General features: G+C 44.4%; 2 protein-coding genes across 3 annotated transcripts in view; one reads left to right on the forward strand and one right to left on the reverse strand.

Annotated features, from left to right (window-relative positions):
• On the forward strand, positions 1-1,264 carry LOC108126432 (uncharacterized). The gene is made up of 2 exons (XM_017243034.3): positions 1-129; positions 209-1,264. The coding sequence occupies exon 2, from the start codon at positions 213-215 to the stop codon at positions 1,233-1,235; it is 1,023 nt and encodes a 340-aa protein (XP_017098523.1). The 5' UTR covers positions 1-129; positions 209-212; the 3' UTR covers positions 1,236-1,264.
• The window catches only part of dar1 (dendritic arbor reduction 1), a 27,572-nt gene continuing 8,855 nt past the window's right edge, over positions 1,177-19,893 (reverse strand). For both annotated transcript variants that reach the window (XM_017243032.3, XM_070279820.1), the window contains exons 2-6: positions 9,740-10,310; positions 8,428-9,149; positions 7,613-8,306; positions 5,593-5,652; positions 1,177-2,043 (exon numbers count right to left, since the gene is read on the reverse strand). In XM_017243032.3, the coding sequence (XP_017098521.2) occupies positions 1,856-2,043; positions 5,593-5,652; positions 7,613-8,306; positions 8,428-9,149; positions 9,740-10,310 (2,235 nt within the window). In that variant the 3' untranslated portion in view covers positions 1,177-1,855. The remainder of the gene's footprint in view (positions 2,044-5,592; positions 5,653-7,612; positions 8,307-8,427; positions 9,150-9,739; positions 10,311-19,893) is intronic.

A 19,893-nucleotide genomic window follows, 5' to 3' on the forward strand; every position in this document is an offset into this window, starting at 1 on the left:
TCTTTTAGTGTTGGAAAATGTTAATCTTGAAAGTGTGGCATCACTGCTAGTTGTGGAAAAGGAAAAAATTTTAGTTTGCTGTCAACGTGTATCAAATTTTGGGCTGCTTCATATTTATTAATACCCCACGTAAGAAAAAATACAATTTTTCCAGTGAGAGAGGATCTATAGATCCGTCTAAAAATATTTCAACATTATCCCAACACAGAAACATGATTCCCCGTCGAAGCCAGCGCCTACAGCAGCAACGAGAAGCAGCTTCACTGGCTCTTGCAGGACTTCAAGCCGATTTGCAGGAACAAGATGTAACTGAAGATAGTGTGAACGCCCTTGAAAACCCCAATGGCACTTTAAGAGCCCTGTTAAGACCATCCCGTGCTCGACGACTGCGAAGTCCTGCGGCTCAACAGCCACCGGCCAATTCGCGCAGGAGACGCGGTGCTATCACCAGAAGAATTTCTTCCAATCAACGAGGTAGTCTCCAGCAGGCACCAAGACGCGCAAGGCGCCCACGAGGTCGCCCGAGTCGTGGCCGCAGCAATACAGACTCGGTTCCTAACGCGCCAACCGGCAATGTGGCGGAAGAAGGTCTCTTGGGGACCTTGGCCCGCCAGTTCAACCGCATGGTTAATCAGATGAGCTTCGTTCAGCCGCCGCACAACCCCATAGGCTCTGGCCCATCCAGACGGGGTGATAGTCCGGCTGCGACTGGAAGACTGAATCGCGAACTTTCGGATTTCATGCGAGAACCTCCAGATGGCTGCAAAGTTGAGATGGTAGATGACGATATCTTTCATTGGCGAGCCACCATTTTGGGGCCCCCAGATACCCCGTACGAAGGTGGCCACTTCATGCTCGACCTAAGTTTTCCATTGGACTACCCTTTTCATCCACCACAAGTGTACTTTCTAACGAAAATCTACCACTGCAATATAACCTCCTCTGGTTACATCTGTCTGGATATTCTCAGTCTGCAGTGGTCGCCAGCACTGACGGTTGGCAAGGTCCTTATTTCCCTTGTTTCACTGCTGTCCGATCCGAACCCAAACGATCCCCTGGAATCTACCATTGCTCATCTCTACAAACATCACCGCAGCCAGCACGACCGTAACGCTCGGGCCTGGACCGATCGATATGCCAAACCCAATCAGCCGGTTGAGGATACGAACTTGGGTAGGCACACCGTCGACATGACGCTACCGCCAACACCGCCCGCTCCCCAACGCTATACTTAGCTATACTAAAAATAATTTGTTTCATGATATTCAAGAATGTTTATTGGATGTTGTGCCAGCACTTTTTGGTGGTTTTGAAACAGTATACGACACTAAGATATATATGTATGCTTAACTGTTAAGTTTATGAATACGATTGTTGACATACAAATACAAAATACATACAGGGGGTTTGCTAAGCTTATGTGGCAATCACCCACCTAATTGAAGATATCGAAGTAAACATCTACGTAAATCTAAAGAATTGTTTTTGATTTTATACACGCATCTTAGCCTACTGTAAGAACTATTCCGATTTGTGGGTACTTGTGCTGCTGAACGGCTAAGATATATCTTCGTTATCGTGCGGGTTAGTTGGTAGATAGGATTTTCTTTAAGCAGGTGGTAATTTCATTTACTTAAACGTACTTTGCATTTGAGTTAATTGAGTTGGAGCTGGTATATACTCCATACATCTATGTGTGGGATCTATACCGTTCCGATTACATTGGTTAGCTTTCTCTAAAATAGTTTGTGTACAATGTAGTAGTTAACCTTTCAACTAAACGAATTCATTTTATCTATGCTAAAGTCCTTTGGATTGTGGTATAGTTAATTTTGTGGCTATTAGTGGCTCTGCCTCATTTGTTCTTGGGCAAATGGCGTTTCATGTGTAGCGCCAGGTGGTCGCTCCGCGCGAAGCTCCTTTCGCACACGATGCACTTGAAGGGTTTGGCTCCGGTGTGCTTCCTGTAGTGCCGGGTCAGCTCGTCCGATCTTGCAAAGCGCCACTCGCATTCCGGCCACTGGCAGGTGTAGGGTTTTTCGCCTGAAATTTGAAGAGAATGGTTTAAAGTTAAAGATTTTGTCTTCTATTTAGATGTTTATTTGTTAAGAGTTACAATAGTAGATGTATGGATATCTTAAATATTGTAAGGAAACCATGTCCAGCCTGTTCAAAATTGTTATGCAAGAAGTTTAACAAACATTTTTCAATTGTGTACTTTGAAATTTGAATGTTCCTTTGTGAACCATAAAAAAAAAACATTCGCTGTACATAAACCTAAAAAATTCCACCGGCCGGTGGCCAAAACTCTTTGTTATTTCCACTGCTCTATGACTAATTCAAGACCCTATTGGCGGAGAAGGGAGACCCCTCCAGTTCATTGGCATAACAATTCGTATGCGACATAAACATAAACATTCGTGTTCAGATTTAAATTGAAATTGAATGAAATAATTATTGCGGTTGGAGATTTGTGATTGAACTTGACATTTTTGTTTGATTTCGGCTGTGGATTGTGGAGCGAATCGAATGGACTTAATCGAATTAGATTGGCCGGGGTAGACAGAATTGAGACTGGGTGCTGAAAGACAACGATTCGAAAGGTTAAAGAATCGCAAAACATATTTAACGAACGTGTAAGATAAAGTGCCTTGCAGGCCCCGAAATCTTTTTAAACAATTTCTTCTCTCACAAACTTTCCCCAAATTTATCAAATTTTCGTGGCTCTCATCCCAACTCAATTTTGAGATTCAGCCAACATCAAAGCAAGTGAGACTTGTTTATTATTTCGAACAAACGCACAAATTTTGTTTGGCTTCATCGGATATTTTTCGGGGTCCTCGATCGGAGCCAAAGAGATCTCGAGTGGCACTCAGCTGACACTTTGCGGGGATTTTCGGATAGAAACCCAATGCCCCTCGACTCGTGGCGTGACTTATTGGTTTATTTAGATCTCTTTTAATGAACTTAAGTGCCTCGAGATGCTTTCGAGAGGCCAGCGAGCATAATCGCGGGCTTAGACGGACACGTGGTGGGTTATTTTTTATGGGCATTTTTGGTTGTTGTCGAAATTGCCAAACGGATGACTCATAGACGCCGTAGAATCGTAGACCTGGAGAGACCTCCCCGGCTGAAATCGGTCGTGGGAATTTAATTTGGCAATGATCGCGGCAGCACAAACAAAGATCGGTCAAACAAACAAACGCAAAGTTATGTATGTAAATGTTGTTTTGTAATGTGCGATGAACGCAATGCGATAAGCCGAACAGAATTACTTCATAATTTTACTTACAGTCCGCGATAAGGCCAGGAGGCCTTATGCATATAGTCGTAAATAAATTCAGGCTCGAATCGCGTATGGCCTGAAACTCTCGGCACTGGACTCTGGACCACAGCCGCAGGCTAAGCTCCGACCAGGCCTCCTCCAGTCGCTGGGCACAAAATCAAACTAATTTATGGCAGCGCGAACATATTAGCAAACAAATCAGTACAAAATAAGCTCGTTTCAGCCCGAATCCTAGGGACAGGGAACCGGGAACCCGGACCGCAGTCCGTAGACTGGCCCCTCGAGATATGGGAAATTTATTCGTTCGCCGACTGCATAAAGATTAGTTACCAAGTGATTTTCTAATCGACGCAGCCAGATAAAAATAAAAAGCCCAAATAAAAATGACAAATTTACGAGCTTTGGTATTTTCCAAAGAGTTTTGATGATGAGACGAAGTTGAGTCTAGAGTATAGACTTTGGAAAGTTGTATTAAAAAGGAAATTATGTTGAAGTTTAATCAAGCTGATGGAAAATTTAAAATCTGTTCTATTTTTTTTAGAAGGTACCTAACTTTCTTTTGCTGATGAAAAATCTTTTCATCCCAAGCATAAGACTTAACCAACGAACTCGATGACTCTGGCAAATATTTGCGGTGGAAATCTCTCGATTCCCCCATTTTTCTCCACAAACATCTCTCAGCTTCTCAGCCTGGCGTTGCTAATCAGCAGAGACAACAGTCTGGTGGCGCCTCAAAAATGGCATGAAAAATGCTGTGTGTATGTTTTGTGACTAGCCGGGGGGAAATCTATGAATGAGCTGGGCTGGGCCAGGCCGAAACGCTAACTAACTCGAAAGCCAAACAAACCGACAGCCATCAGACGGTAGCCTGCCACTCGACGAGGAATTGCGAAATCCCAATGCGGAGAGCTTTTTATACTCTTGGAGAAGGGTATAATCATCGTGTCCAAAAAGGGATTATATAAATTATACATATTATGATTAAGGAATTGCTAAAATATTTCGTATTATTTAATAAATTTAAATTTAAGTTCTCCTACAAAGGGTATTCGAATTTCAACTTCCTCTACCCTAGCTTTTTCCACATGCTTAAAGTTTTAACTAAACACCGATACATGACTTCGTGCTTGCCCCAAGCTCAAGTTTTCCTCTGGACCTAATTTTTTGGCCCAAATCGAAGGAGATATTCTCAAGAGAACTGGCATATTCTCAAGGGAATCTAAATGGGTAACTCCGCGGAGAAGATGGGGTTCGGTTTTTATACCCACTTCGACCTTTCGCCGCGCACTTGTTGATGGGGCGTTAACTTTATCAGTAAAGTGAAAATCAGCGCTGAGCTTAAAGAAAAAACTGAAAATCATAATAATAAAAATGATTTTAAGGCAGCGTTTTAAGTTGCGCATAAATCAGGTGGTCATGTGCGATTAATAAAACACAGTAGAGAGATGGGATTCCTGCCAACCGATGCTCATTTTGGTTTTTTTTTATTATTATTTTCCACTGTTCCGTGATTTTTTTTGAGCATTAAACGTGCGGCCCATAAAACCAAGACAGGTGATCAGCGGGCAGCAGAAATCAGAAAGCAGAAGCAGGAGCAAAATGAGCAACGGAACGTCAAGTGTAATCCGAGCAGGAGGAAATGCAGGCCAAACGTGCGCCCAGCTGATGGCGTTGGCGATTGGCGATTGCCTGGGATGTTGGATGTTGCAACAGCCAGCTTGCAACTCGCAACTGACCACAAAAAAACAGAGCCACAGATCTCGAGTCAGAGCCGCAAAAACCAACCGTAGAAATCACGATTTTCGATGCGGTTACCTCCGCGGAGTAAAAATTGAAAATTAACAATGCACTGAAGAAAATGTTGGGTGAGAAGCCGCCTCTTACTTTTCAAAATAATGCATCGAATAACCCATCGCTAAGATATTTAAGGTACTGTTTTATGTGTGTTCCTAAAAACTGGTTATCAAATTTTTTTACAGTGGCCGTCCAAGGCACTCGCAAAAAAGGCGCTCAAAGCTCTCTGGGCCTTGGCAAATTATGTGCTGGCAACTACAAATATGAGTGCGCGAATTAATCAAAAGGCGACGGTTGCCCAACGATCCCGAGTGCAGCTGTGGTGCCGCGGCAGTGGCTCATCGGTGGATCAGTGGTGCAGTGGGCTCAGCGGCTCGGCCCACATGCAGACGACTGAAGGATCGGACCGGACAAAACTGTGACAGGGGGTCAGGCACGAGGTCGCCAAGTGGGTGGTTCGTAGGTGGTCAGTTAGTAGGATGTTGGCTTAATTTAAAAAATGGAAAACTCACCGGTGTGGATCCTTTGATGGGCCTTCAGATGCGAGCTCTTGGTGTAAACTTTGGAGCAGCCTGCAAGAAAGCGGATAAAAAAAGGTTAGGAAAACGAAAAACAATAAATATACAACTAAAATATAACTTAAATTTCTATAGTGTATCAAATTCATCTCTTTCCCATATCAGATTTTCAGCACACCAATTTAGAGTATTAAATAGAGGCAGCCCGAAGAGTGGGTCAGTGGGCGTGGTCCCTTAATTGGGTGGCAGGTGAAAGTTGCACGAGATTCACTTGCTCCGCAAACAGCAAGTGACATTTATGAGGCACTTATGGTCCCAGGATGCCGTACATCCCGCACGTAGACCTCTAATTGAAAGCCGAAACTGCAACGTGCCGCGCAACACAATGGCCCACAATGCCAGTCGAGAATGTTGCTGCGCGGGAACCTGCAACTCGCAGGTTGCAACTTGCAACTTGTAAAATGCAACTGAAACAGCCACGATAGTCGACAGTTAGACGCGTGATTGGCTGCCGAGATACCGATGCCGAATCCGAGTACGATTCCGAAACTGAAACCCAAAAGCCAAGACCCAGACCAAATCGGAGGAACTCCTCCAGACATAACTCACTGCCAAGTATCGGTCCGATGTCTTATGTCTGATGCGTGCGCTTATGGCATAATAACTTCATTTGGACAGCATTTCTGCTGGCCCAGGCAATCGGCATTTGGCCGATTGGAGTCCAAAGTTGTCTAAAAATGGCCATGGCAAACGTGTCAGACAATTGTCAATTATTTATTAGTGGCAACGCACGTAGCCAGCGATTGGAGACGGAGTTGGGAATCCGTCTGGCAATCGGTTTCTTCGGACTGGGCCAAGTTGCCAATGGAGTGGGTCTCCGACTTAAGTGCTTTTGCGGCCTCTAATAGTTCGCATCGGTGATCCAACGATAGCTAATGGATGGGTGTTGTGATCTCATCTTTAGCTGTTCTCATGATGATCTTGCGGAGATTAAGCTACCAGATAATGTCGCTGGCCAAAAGGGAGCTTGCTTATTTCATTAGATCTTGCCTGAGAATTGGTTAATCGAAGCCGAATGCTTAAAAGTGCTGCAAGGCCTTCAAAAGGTTCTTTCACAGCTGGGTATTTGTTTGAAAGTGCCTGGCACAAATATATTTCTTTATAAAAAACTAAAAATACCATTGTCTCCCCCACCACTGACATTGAAATGAACAAAAACTTGCAACTGTAACAAAAGGCAACCCACATTTCCGACGAGGGCAAGTGGGCGGCCAACTGGGAGGCGGTGGAGGACTACAGTCTTACATAAATATGGCAATTGCCTAATTAGAATTACAAAGAAGGCAATTGAAAAAGCGCCACAACAGCGACAGTGACACCAGGCAAGAAAACGGAATAGAAAAACGAAGCCAGAAAGATAATAAATAAATGTATAGATAAATAGAGAATAAATAAATGCCGATTGGAAAAACGCGCCACGCATGCGCAATGAGGATCGCACGTGGAGTGGAGCTGCCAGCTAACAGTGGCCCAGGGGGTGGTGGCAAGTGACGGGCGCGTATGCCAAGGGGCAGGGGATGTGCCTCAGACTGACTTTGTTACGAAAAGTGTCGCAAAGCGCGCGAAATGATGAACGAGTGGGAGACATGCAGCGAATGGCAACTACAGATAAAGGAAGTCAAGATCTCTCAGATTTTTATAAAGTAGTCTTTCACACTGAATAGATGACTATCTATATTTCTATATTTCTCAAAAGTCTTTCAGTAAAAAGAAGCTTAATAAACTGCATTATTTTTAAAACCATTGTTGAGATGGCCTACATGACGTATAAGTAATATTTAAAAACCACTTTTATGTATCCATTGATGGTGTTTATAATAATCGTATAAAAACTAAGACATAAAATCACAAATTGGAAAATTGCAGTTTAATAAGCTCCCATTAATTTTTAGCGATATTTGATGTTTTTTATATGGATAATAAAGTTTATTAAATAAATGTTAGCTCCACTCACCCACAAAATCGCAGTGGTGGATGCGACGTTTCTCCAACTCCGGGTTGTTCCGGCGGTTGTACCGCACCGTGCGTACGCTCATCAGACTGGCGATGTGCGCCGCCGTTCCGGGCTGGTGGTGCGAGTGCCGGCCACGCCTCCCGGCTCCCGCTGACCGCGGGGGCGGTGGTGGTGGCTGCTGCGGTTGCTGCTGAGATGGCTGTTGTTGCTGTTGCTGCTGCTGCTGCGTTTGTTGAGCTGCAGCAATGGCACTAGCTGGCGTGAGGGGGGTGAGCACGGTTGTGGAGCCATTGGGGTTACCCACTGCCCCGCCCAGTAGTTGCAGGGTGGGCGGCGTGTTCACCAGACTGGGGCACAAGCCGCCTAGTGGATGACCTTGCTGGTAGGGTGGCGGTGGGGTGGTGCGACGTTGGGCGGCTGCTGCAGCGGCAGCTGCCACCATGGAGCTTCCAGGACTTCCGGGATCCGAGCTAGGAGGCGTCAGGGGCGGCACGAACATGTGTCGGCTGGCGGAGGAGCCCGACGAGGATGAGATGGAGGAGGAGCTGGCAGAGGGGGTGCTGGGTGCCGCCGGGGGACAAAGCTGCTGCAGTTGCTGCTGCTGTTGTTGTTGAGCACCGAGTTGAGCTGTGGGCGTGGCAGTGGCTGTTGCGGCGGCTGATGGCGGGTGTATTTGGTATTTGGTGTGGAAGGTCTGAGAAGATGAAAGGGGAACTCATGAGAACTTTAAGGTAAAAAGCTTTAAATAAAATTCTAGATTTTTGTTCAGTGCAGGGAAGTAAACTCTCAGGGGCAGGGCAGATCTCGTCACTCACCTGACTGCTGTGCCAGCTGTAGCCGTAGGAGTTGCTGCTGCTACCGTTCAGATAGTTGCCGCCGCCCGACCCGCCGACCAATTGAGATGCGTATTGTTGCTGATAGGAGGAGGTGTTGCTGCTGTTGCCGGTGCTCCCGCTGTCGCCGGGGGTCGCCAGCTTGGGGCTGCTGCTGCCGCTATGCTGCAGATGTTGCTGCTGTTGCTGGTGGAGTTGCAACTCCACCACCTCGACAGCGGGTGGCAAGCCCGAGAGCGCCAGACTCGGATGATGCTGGTACAAGTGCTGCTGTTGATAATGTTGCTGATAGTGCTGTTGCTGTTGCTGCTGCTGGTATTGCTGCTGCTGTTGCTGTTGCTGCTGGTGTTGGTGCTGATACTGATGCTGTTGCTGCTGCTGTCGCTGCTGCTTTTCCGTCTTTATCTCCAAAGGACTGAGCAGCGGCGTTGAGAAAGTCTCGAGCAGGCTCTCATCGATTGCCTCCATCTTGACCTGTGGCAGTTGCGATGTCGCGTTGTCGCCGTTGTTGTTGCTACTGCTGTTATTGTTGCTGTTGGTGGTATTGTTGTTGTTGTTGTTGCTACTGGAGCTGCTACTGCTCAGCATGAGCGCATTCTCCGGGTCGATATTTTGGATTGAGGTAGTAATATCGTCCCAGAGCACAGGTCGCTGATAGGGATCGTCCAGCGGATCGGCATAGAGAGCCTCTTTGTTTTTGGTTTCTGTGCAATCGAATAAAATAGAAAGAAAATAGACGAAATCGCCTTATAATCGCCTGCTAATACATTATGCAAATCCATGCCTTGTACGAATTGGTATGGGCATGGGGAATTATAAAGGTACACAATGAAATCTCGCATATGCATGAAATTTCTAAACAGCTGCTGATTTGTTTGACTATTTTTAGAGCTCTTCACTATCTATGGAGAATGGATACTATTTTTTATTCGAAAAAGGTTAAAAGGGATTAATGTTTTCGAAACTAAAGAATTTATATATTTCTGGCAAGAGTTTTTCTTTCTTTGACATTTTATAAACTGATGAAAATCTTAATATAAGTTTGGCTTGAAATGTTTTTCAGAGCTTTGAAAGATCATTGCCAGTTCGTCTAGGCCTCGATCACCTTTCAGTGTTGTGCCTAACGCTTGTCAGATTTGTATTTTATTTTTGGGTGGTTTCAGATTTCACATTTCGGCAACAAACCGCTCAAACACGATGCCATCGCTTTGCTATTGACTTGCGAGATTTCACCATGCATGTAATTTTGTGTGCCCAGCTGAAGGCACCACCCCTTCCCCTTTGGGCCACTCACCATATAGATACTCCTTGTCGCTGGTGGCACCCGTCGCGCCGCCACCTGCCACCGTCGCACCGCCGCCGTAGCCCAGAGCCACCTCGTAGGGCGCCCCATCGTAGAGCGGGGCACATCCATAGGCGGAGTTCGAGTTCGAGTTCGGGGAGCCGGCGGACTGAATTTGCTGCGGTTGCTGTTGCTGCGACTGATCGGTGGGGTATGCGGTGGCTGCGAGCGAGTGGTGCGACCATGCCTCCGAAGCACCGCCGCCGCTGTCGCCGCTCTGCAGGCTGTGGTGCGGATGCGCGTGCTGGTGCAGGTGGTGGTGCTGATGGTGGTGCTGGTGCGAGTGGTTGTGGTGGTGGTGCAGGTGATGGTGGAACTGATGCTGCAGGCTGTTGCTGTTGCTGGTGGGGGTTTGGCTGCTGTTGCTGTTGCTGCTGCTGTTGCTGTTGTGGTTGTTGTTGCTGCTGCTATTGTTGTTGTTGGAGGCTACAGCGGCGGCTGCCAGAACCTCGAGTTCAACATCGGCGGGCTCGATTTTATGCAGACGTCCCATCAGCTCGTGCCGATAGTCTAGTTCCGGGGACTGTGGAGACGGGGGGAAGAACAGAGAAATCAAATAAGAATCACTGAGAAAAAATATAAATTTTAATCATACATAACATATATTATTATTAATTATTTTTTTAAATTATTGTAAAACTCTTAACATGATCTTTTTTTTGAACAAACGATTTTTCTTTTTGTGTATAAAGCAGTGTTAGTTAAGCCTGCTCCATACTAAAGTCTTCTGCTTGTTCCACCGCCCTCTGCACCGCTTCCCTCCCATAAATGTTGATTAAACTTTTATCGCCCTGCAACACTTTCGGCTGCCACTTGAGCAATCTCGGCCCCACTGGCCAGCTCTTATCTTTATGGTGGGTACGTTCATTTCTTTTCTCCGGCTTTATTTTTATTGCATTCTTCGCTTCAATTTCGTTTTGCCCGGCTCCGAAATTTGTTGTCTGTAGATTTGTCGTCCGCATTTTATTCGTATTCTTATTTTTATTTCGATTTTGATTTTTATTTTTATTGCCTGGAGATCTTAATGCTCATGCGCTTTTAGGGGAATGCAAGTTCGTTGTCTAAGTCATTCGTTTTCGATGTGTGGAGTCGGGCATTCGCATGCGCTGCGCAAATGAGAACAAATGGAAATGTGTGTGAGCCGTCGCTTATATTGGGTTTGTTGATTTTGTTTGCGGATTTGAAGCCTAGAAACGGCTCATTCAAAATACCATTTCTGCCGGCCACTTTATACTTTATTTCCTTTCCGTTTTTAACACAATTTGTTTGGCCAAAGAATAAAGTTTTTTAGCATCAGTCAGCTTGAAATCTTTTTCTTTTGTTTCTCAAGTTTAGGTAGATTTGATGGGCTTTTGTCTTTAATTAGAAACACGGTACAAACAAGTCTGTCTGTTGGCTAATTTATGGCAGCACTTAACGTTGTTTAGGCAAACATAATAATCATTTGGCAAATTAGTGAAATTTTTTATACACATATCCCCACATATCCAAAGCCCCGAAATGTGAACTCACCCGGCTTTTCACATGCAAATGATGGGGCCAAGGGCCCATATATCAAACAAACTGTCGATCAGCGAAGGCTAACCATAAAAAAGAGCCAAGCCACAGCCAGAAAAAAAGAAACAGAAACCTACGAAAATCTGACTCAATTCGAGAAATGCTCGACACTCGACCGACTGACTCACTCCCCCAACAACTCCGGCAACAAATGTTGCCTCGTTTCTGTTTCTGTTGCTGTTTTATGAGCTGAAAATTTACGAGCGTGGCAAATTATTTTAGCTGCAATATTTTTGCGCCAGCATTTTTCATTTTATTGGCTGCGGTTGGTTATATATATTTTTTGGATTTTTTCTAGACCCAAAACACTCACACAAACGGTACTATTTCGGATTTTTTGAGTAATGTTTGTTCGCCGCTGAGGTCAACATGGCGTGTGATAATTTTAATAGATTTTTGTGTTCCATTGCGGGTCGTATGAGTAATGTCTGCGACCGAGATTGCCGGCTGCCATTTTACCACCGTCAGTCGCCGTGCGGAGTGTGGATTTCCACGAACTGAAGAGTTTTCCAGTTGGCAAAAGTTCTCTAAACGATAGGTGGGAGCTAGGGCGCATTTAGTGCGCTCCCCACGCAAATGACCTCATAAGAATGCGTAGAGTGTCGCCACGGAAACTCGCGGAATCTTTAAGTGGGTCCCCCCACCGGTGGTGCGATTGGACTTTGAGGCAGCAGCCCCACCACCACCATCACGCAACCACCAGCTCCATCCAACAACGGTAACTCTCTGACAGCGACAAGAACCACAAACATGAATTTCAATTATGAACCTGTAGTTCTTTTGGACACTTCTGGTGGATGGAGTGAAATTATGTTCAGGTACTTATAATTTCAATTTCTTTTTACTTGTGTTTTTTTTTTCGGTTGTCCAGGCTGAGTGGCACGCCAAGTTATTTTTATTTATTTATGATTTTTTTGAGCATTAAAATGCCGTTGTCAATAATCGGCAGCAGAGTCCGATAAATGGGCATTATGTACGTATAAAAATTTGCATAAATTGCGCTGCTTGATATCAGAAAGTGCTGGAGAAGGGAGTTCAAATGGTCTTGCTGTCCCGTTTTTTGTCTGTGACTTATGTACTTGTTTGCTTATGTGATGGTAGATTCTCGGGACATTTTATGTTATTGTTTATTGATTTGACCCATTTGGGGTGTTGATAAATTGGGTTTACTATGGTGAGATACTAATGGGAAACTGCAGTCGGCTTAGTGCTTCATATGCACTGAATATTTAATTATTTTAGGAGGAAACACCAGTTATAAAAAAGGCCAATTGGTTGGCAGTAAGAATACCTTCAATGAATTGAAAGTCTTAGAGGGGAATTCATATTTCAATGTTATGATATTTTCGATGAATTATTTGTACCTCCTTCAACCACCTGTCGGCAATCTCAAAAGGCAAACAAAGGTATCGTTTTCACCGGTAATACTCGGATAATTTGAGTGCATTTTCCCATATTTCGCGACTCGAATTCGAGTGCATTTGCGGCTGTTTAGCGATTCGTTTTGGTGATTTTTCATAGCCATCTCTGACTTTTATGTGGACTGACAGACCCTGGAGATGACTGGTGGCGGCTTCTGCAGCAGATGCAGCAGCCCAGCAAGTGCAGCACTGCAAGCACAGCCGCACAACAGTGTAGCAGTGCAACAGTGCAGCTTCATTAGTTGGCTGGAAGTGCAGCGGGCCACTTGTGGCATGCTGCTTTGGCATTTCTCAGGTGAATGGCAGCCGAAACGTGAGGAGTTGGCTCTTAATGGGCAAAAGCGTTAACTGCATATAAGCACACAAATAAAGTTGTTAACTATTGTTTAACGCCACCAAGCGGCACCGAAACACCGACACCAAGACACCGAGAGAGCGGAAAACAAGACATTGTTGTTCCTACACATGTATCGGGGCCCCCAAACAACACAAGACACAACCAACAAAATGGTAATATTTATATGAAAAACAAGCAAAAAGCATAAAAAATAATGACAAACATAAATATCAAGTTTACGAGTGCAACGTGACTTCATTTAAAATCGAACAAAATATGCAAAATAAAGCACAGTGCGTCGCACAAATACTCGAACACTCGGCCAGGCCGAAACTTGTCACACGTGCGTGTGTGTTTTCGTGGTCAAGAACCCCAGACCAAATTTGGCACTTGCTGCGAGAAATGGTAGCATAATCGAACCGAGCAAACAGGGAAATAAATACAAAAGCATTCAACACATATAAGAAACGACATCCAAATAATGACTATAAAAATTAATAAATTTTATGTTCCATTATCTTGGCTGTTGTTGTCGCTGTTACTTTTATATTCCAACTTCGGCAGCCGCTTTGCATTTTAAAGAGCCTAAGGTTTTCTTAGGTTTAATAGCCGGGCACGAAGCCCCGTCCCCTGAGCCATTCATTCATTTGACATTTCTTTTCAATTTGCCTCTATCTATTAACGACCATCAATATGCCAAAAATAACTATATATGTATGTATAAAAAAGATGTCAAATTGCCAACTGTTTATTTGTTATTTTTACTATTATTAATCCAAGCATTTTCTTAGCCAGACAGTCTGCGGTCCGGTGGGCCCGTTGATATTGAGCCATAAAATTGGCCATTTTGCGTCCGATCTTCGTGGCTCTGACAGCTGCGCATAAAGTGGCTCATAAATGTCGCTCGGGCACACACACAGTAACAGGAGAGCGCTCCATAAAAATCGTAAGAAATGGGTCCAAATAATATCAATAACAAAAGCATTTGAACTGCGGGAGATAATAAATTAAATGCCTAAATGGTTCGACAAGAATTGGGTTATAAAAAGTTTCGATCACTATGGATTCTCGGGCTGCCCACACACACAAAAGGCCACGATATCGATCTAATTGGTGCTGTAATTCCGGAACTTATGAATGGCCCGTTTGGTATTTACAACCAATATTTCAAAATTTCTTTGCTGGCCCAGAGATGGGGCGATTTCATTAGCGGCACGTGCCAAATATCGGTTCATCATTTACTTTTTTGTTTTTTGAACAGTAAATCCCCCTACACACCCATGGCCAACAAAAAACAATGAGTTGTGATAAGACCAACACGCTGGCCAGCAACAATAGCGGCTCTCGGCCAAGCCAGATGTATTGGCGGGATAAGAAGTGGCCAAAAGTAATTGCTAGATACAAAAAAGAGAAAGAAAGCATCGGTAGAAATGAATGCTAGGATAGTACTTTGTAAAGTCGTTAAATAATCGCCGGACTCGTATTATATTTCGAAAAGCAATCGCGAATAGCCACTCGGCCCCCAGGGCCAACTTCAATTGAGTGCAAAATAAAGATAAAAAGAGATACAATATAAAAGTATATTTCCTGAAATTTGCTTAATGAAACGAGTGCTGGCTGCGGCCAGTGAAAGTTTCCATTAACAGGACAGGAAACGATAGATTTGACACATTCAGGGGAGCGATTCGGAAAAAGACTCACCTCGCGTCAGAACAAGTTCGTTGCCTAAGTCTTTCGATTTTGACGCCGGGCGGGTGTTGAAATCAATGTCAAACGCCATTCTGACCCTCTTCACGGCCCACGGATGGCAGATAAGTCGGTCCCGGCGGCAAATTAACCCCGGACCCCAAGCGCCATAAAAACTAAACGCTGTACCATAAAACCCGACTCGGGTTCAGAAGATCGTAAAATAGTTTTTTTCGTTTCTGTAGTTTTTGAGTTTGAGTTTTGGGTTTGGGCGTTTTCATATGCATACCCAGTCTACTATTTTGTTTTCGTTTTGCCCATGAGTCAGTCGAGGAGCGAAAAGCGATTTGCATAAAAAATCACTGGCAATTATTTTATTGGACCGGCCGCACATAAATCTTTCCCAACGAGAGAAAGAGACACCCATACAGAAAGCGAAAGAGTAAGAGAGTTAGAGGGGAAAACTATGCCAAATATGTTTTCCGCATTTTCCTCCTTCACCTTCTGCCCCCCACCGGCTTTCCCGCCGCCAAATCAGCATGGCAAATCAAATTTGGAACAGTAGTTGGGTAGCTCCCTGCTCCTCCGAGGAGCCAACGACAAGTGCAGCCCATGCTCGACATGCGTTTTGCATCGTTTCGTTTCGTTTTTCCATTTTCCATTTTCCGTTGTGAAATGACCAACTCCCTGGCCTGGCGAAATACTTGAAATGTCACCCAAACGTGGGTCTCTAGGCTTGCGATTTCCAGTCAATTTCTGGGAATTGAATTTTTTGTTCATTTGTGAGTCGCAGGCAGATTACAAGGCGACCACTTTGCATTTGCCTTGGGGATTTGCTGCTTGGGGAGTCATTGATTTGCATCGAATGAGGGGATTGTGCCCTGTGGGATGTGGTCTTGTAAATTCAAGTTAATTTTTTCAATACTTTTTAGCATATTTTTAGCAACAAAACAAGTTAAAGTCTATTATATTTTCCTTCAGTTTTAAATCAATAATTTCTCGAGTGTAGCCCCTCTTTTATTGACTTGGGCTTCGTGGCATGCCACACTGGGTTTCTGTTCGCAGGCAGGCGTGTAGGTATTGACAAGCCAAGCGGCTACCTGTGCCACAAAGTCACACTCGCCTCAGAAAAGTCTTTACATGGACATGTGGCGAGAATCATTTACACGCGAGCTGCTCTCCTCCGGCAGAGGGGCCAGGTGGAAGGGGGAAAACTGTGACGTGGGGGGAGGCACTGGGGTGTGGACTGCAGGAAAATGCAGCTCATGCAGCGCGGGCTTGATTCTGTTTATTTGCTTGTCGCCAGCCACAATTTGTCGGCACAGCTGGACGCGTCTCCTTCGCGTTTGCCTTTGGCTTTGGCTTTGCTTTGGCACCTGCGAAAGCAAACAGTAGACCCGCGCTATAACTGACAAATCCGTACGATGGACCAAAGGCTAAAACAAACTTTAACACCTTTATCTCAGCTGAACTCATCAATTGGCCGAAAGAGGACAAGGCACGGGCTCATAAATATTTAAAGTGTATTAGAGAGGGAAATGAGAAGCGGAGATGCATGTGGAATTTTGGAAACACCGAAGAGTTTAGATGCACTGAGAGAAAAAGAGTGGAAATATACATTTTTCTAACATTGAACTCATTTTAGCCTTTTAAAATTTTAGGTTTTTTTCGAACATATACAAAAATGTTTCCTATTTAAATAAAATAGCAAGAACTGATTGTTTTTTTCTAAGTGCATCACTAGGGAACTGGGCACTGCAGAGCGGACCCACAAGGTGTCAATTTGACATAAATGGGCCTCCTATCTTCTACCCGAGCCACGCTCGTGTCGTTTACATAATTAAATGAGGTCTGCCCCTCAGCCCCACTCCAAACCTATTTCCTATTTTTTCTCTAATCGTAAAAGAGGCGCTAAGTGGCAAGGCAAACAGCAACAACAGCACAAATCTCTCGAAAAGGTGTTAAAAGAAAAGCATGGGGCATTACCTGCCCCTCTATCTATCTCTCTCCCTACTCCTATTTTCGATTTCTCAAAAGTCCATTAAAAAAATCAAACGTCTAATGGGGGCAGCTGCAAATATTCCTCCACTTTTGAACCCATTCATCAGCTGCGATCAACTTTTTGGTGATCATCATAAATTCTGCTTAGCCCGCCCCCATATCACTTTAAGGACCCGCCGATGACGCGGTCAGAAGTGGACCTTAACCCTCGAACCGGACCCCGTTCAGTTCATTCGCCATATGTATACTGTACTCTATCTGTGGCCTCCCCTCCCTGGGATCTCTTTAGTTTTGACGTCATTCCGCTTTATTTTAGCCTGTCTTTTTCATTAGCGCTCCGGCTCGGCTTGGCTCGGGTTATTAACCACCTTAGCCCTCGTCGCCCGCTCCCGGCCCTCCTCCCGCTTTGTCCTTTGCCTTTCTGCCCTTTCGGCCGGCATTTTAACACCTTTGTGTAGTTGCGAAGGTGGGCTGCCAGCGGCGACGGCGACGCTGACGTTGGCATTGGCGCGTGCGCGTCTTTAAAAAAATTAACTGGCAATGTCCGACATTGTGTATTTTTTCCGCTTTTTAAGTGCTTAGTGCGAAGAGGGGGAGGTGGAAGAAACCCACAAAAAGAGGGTCTATATGGTAAGATTAAATCCAAAAGGTATAGAGAACATTAAATGATTAATAAATACATTAGTAAAGTCATAAAGTAGGCAATAAAATGTTCAATTAAAAACTATTTCCAATAATGAGCAATTAATTTTGAAGGAAATAAAACCTTTTATGTGAGAGGAATATATTAAGGCTTAAAATTTCTCCGTAGACCAGTTCCGCAATCTTCAACCAAATGTGTCAGCTCTTTTGGCTCCTTTTGACCCAGATTTATTGCCAGTGATTCATTGAAATGCTGGCACATGTTGCAATACCAAGTAGCACCACATACTTTATGCCACATATTCTCGATTGGCGATTCAATGGGCCTTTTCAAATGCCATTCATTATGCCACTAAACTTATTAGCTACAAATGTGTCTCCGCAATGTGTCAGCGGCAGTTCCCCCAACGGCGGCATAAATCACTTGCCAAATCGGCAGCTCCACCGACAACAGCAGCAACAATGGACCGGACCAGGAAAACAGCAACCATAGAGCCACTGGACAGCCAAAGAAATGCGTTAATCAATGCAAGAGACCCCAAAAACAAAGTCTGGCCAAAAATGGTCAAAGACCAGCCCACAAAAGTCACAAAGTCAGCCGCACGTGAGTCCCAGATGGATTCCCGAGGTGTTCCGGGGTCTAAGGGGGACTGTTTCACTTGCCAGAAACATTTCAGCTTCCTCATTTGGCGCGACCACAAAAATAAACTTAATACACATTGACCAAACAGTATCCTGGCTTCGTGCGAATCTGAATCGCACTTCATTAAGACCGAGCCCGGCCAGAAGTATTTGTTGTAAAAATAACAAAACCAAAAACGCAAACGCAAAACAACACAAAATTTAAGCTTAAAATATTTGCGCTTTTGTTAACGAGTCGCAAAAACCCAGCCAGCACAATACGGTAACAGCAACCAGCATTTTGCGTTAATGATGCACATTGTTCAATGAAAACGAAAGCAACCCGAGGAGCTGGGCCTGAAAAGTTCAAAGCTGAGACTGACACCTGCTTGATGAAGGATTCAGGCAGAGCTAAGGTTTTGTAAACAAAATAACTCAGTTGTAAACGCATTCCCGAAAAAACAAGTGATAAATGTTCTTCAAAATCTGATAAAATGTGTTGTCAATAAAAACTTATAATGTTCTGCATTTGATAAAAATTTATTCATATTTTATAATGTTTGAAAAACCAGTTCTTCTTTTGGTGTTTTCCTTGTAATAAAAGATTATACCCTGCTAAGCTCGGACACTTATATCTCACTTTGATTTATGCACATCTCGGCCCACTCTGACGTCAGATGTGCCCCCTTGCCGCATTTTGCAGGTGGGCGTCAATTGGAGCAGCTGCATCCAAAAAAATCATAAAAATCCCAAAAGCCGAAACAACAAAACAAGCCCCAATGATTGCCCGTTTCCTGCTGGCCCGGCTTTGGGAGAAAAAAGTACAAAATAAGGAGGCACAGGGGGCGGGAAGCGAATTATGCACTAAGCGATTGTCATTACAATAAATTTCGCATATTGTGCGCATAAATTTCGCAAAAGCTTCAAAGGAGCTCGGCAGCTGGGACATCCAAAACTGGAGTTGCAATGACTCATAGTGGCTGTGGTGCTGGCTGGGCCCGTGGTTCTTATTGTGCTTCAAACTGGGTCGAATTGCGGCACAATCGAGTGCTTAGAATGCCGCCTCGCAAAAACCCAAAACACAAACAAACAATAATAAAGACAATGAGTCAACGCCGCGTATACGCAATGTGGGCCAGGCAGTAACTTCTTCGAAGTGACATTTCCAGTTGGGCCTGCAGCTCTGTGTGTTTCCCTCCGAATTCAAATTCAAATTTTAGGCAGCTGTCAAGCTGTCAAAACGTTTGCCTTATCGACAATTCAATTAGCTCCGATTCGGGCCTTGAGGACTGGAGGACTGTGCTGGAAGTCTGCCGAAGTTTTCCACATTAACGATATAAATTGATAGTTGGCCTGTCAAAATCTTTTGGCACACATCTATTTCGGCGGCCAGTCAACTAGTCAGTTCAAATATCAGCCGTTTGTGTGCCACATTCGCATATGCAGATTGTGTGGCAAGTTAAAATGCCAGCAGGTTGCTGCTCCAGCTACTGTTTAACATTTCTCGATTTCTGATCGGTTCGACTCCCCTTCCCAAAACATATATCAGTTGCTCATTCAAAAGTCTATCTGTCCAATTAAGCATTTATTTTGCGGCGTTTAATTAGACGAGATAAATGGTATTGCTGTGAAATATGACAAACCTAGGGGAGTGAGAAAATGTTGTAAGATTTGAAGTTAATTTCGTTTAAATAAACTCTGCTTAGTGGCTAAAAATTAATTAATTTAACCTTTATTATTATTAAACTGCAATCTACCGTTCTCATCTGCCGGAGCGTACTTTCAGTTTCGCCAGCGATTTATTATTTACACCCTGCGACTAACATAACTGAGTTTTGTTT

This window comes from Drosophila bipectinata, chromosome 3L, assembly GCF_030179905.1.
Source record: "Drosophila bipectinata strain 14024-0381.07 chromosome 3L, DbipHiC1v2, whole genome shotgun sequence".
Classification (NCBI taxonomy): Eukaryota; Metazoa; Arthropoda; class Insecta; order Diptera; family Drosophilidae; genus Drosophila; species Drosophila bipectinata.

Coding starts and splice junctions, on each gene's coding strand:
- LOC108126432 (XM_017243034.3), top strand. CDS start 213: ATGATTCCCCGTCGAAGCCAGCGCCTACAGCAGCAACGAGAAGCAGCT.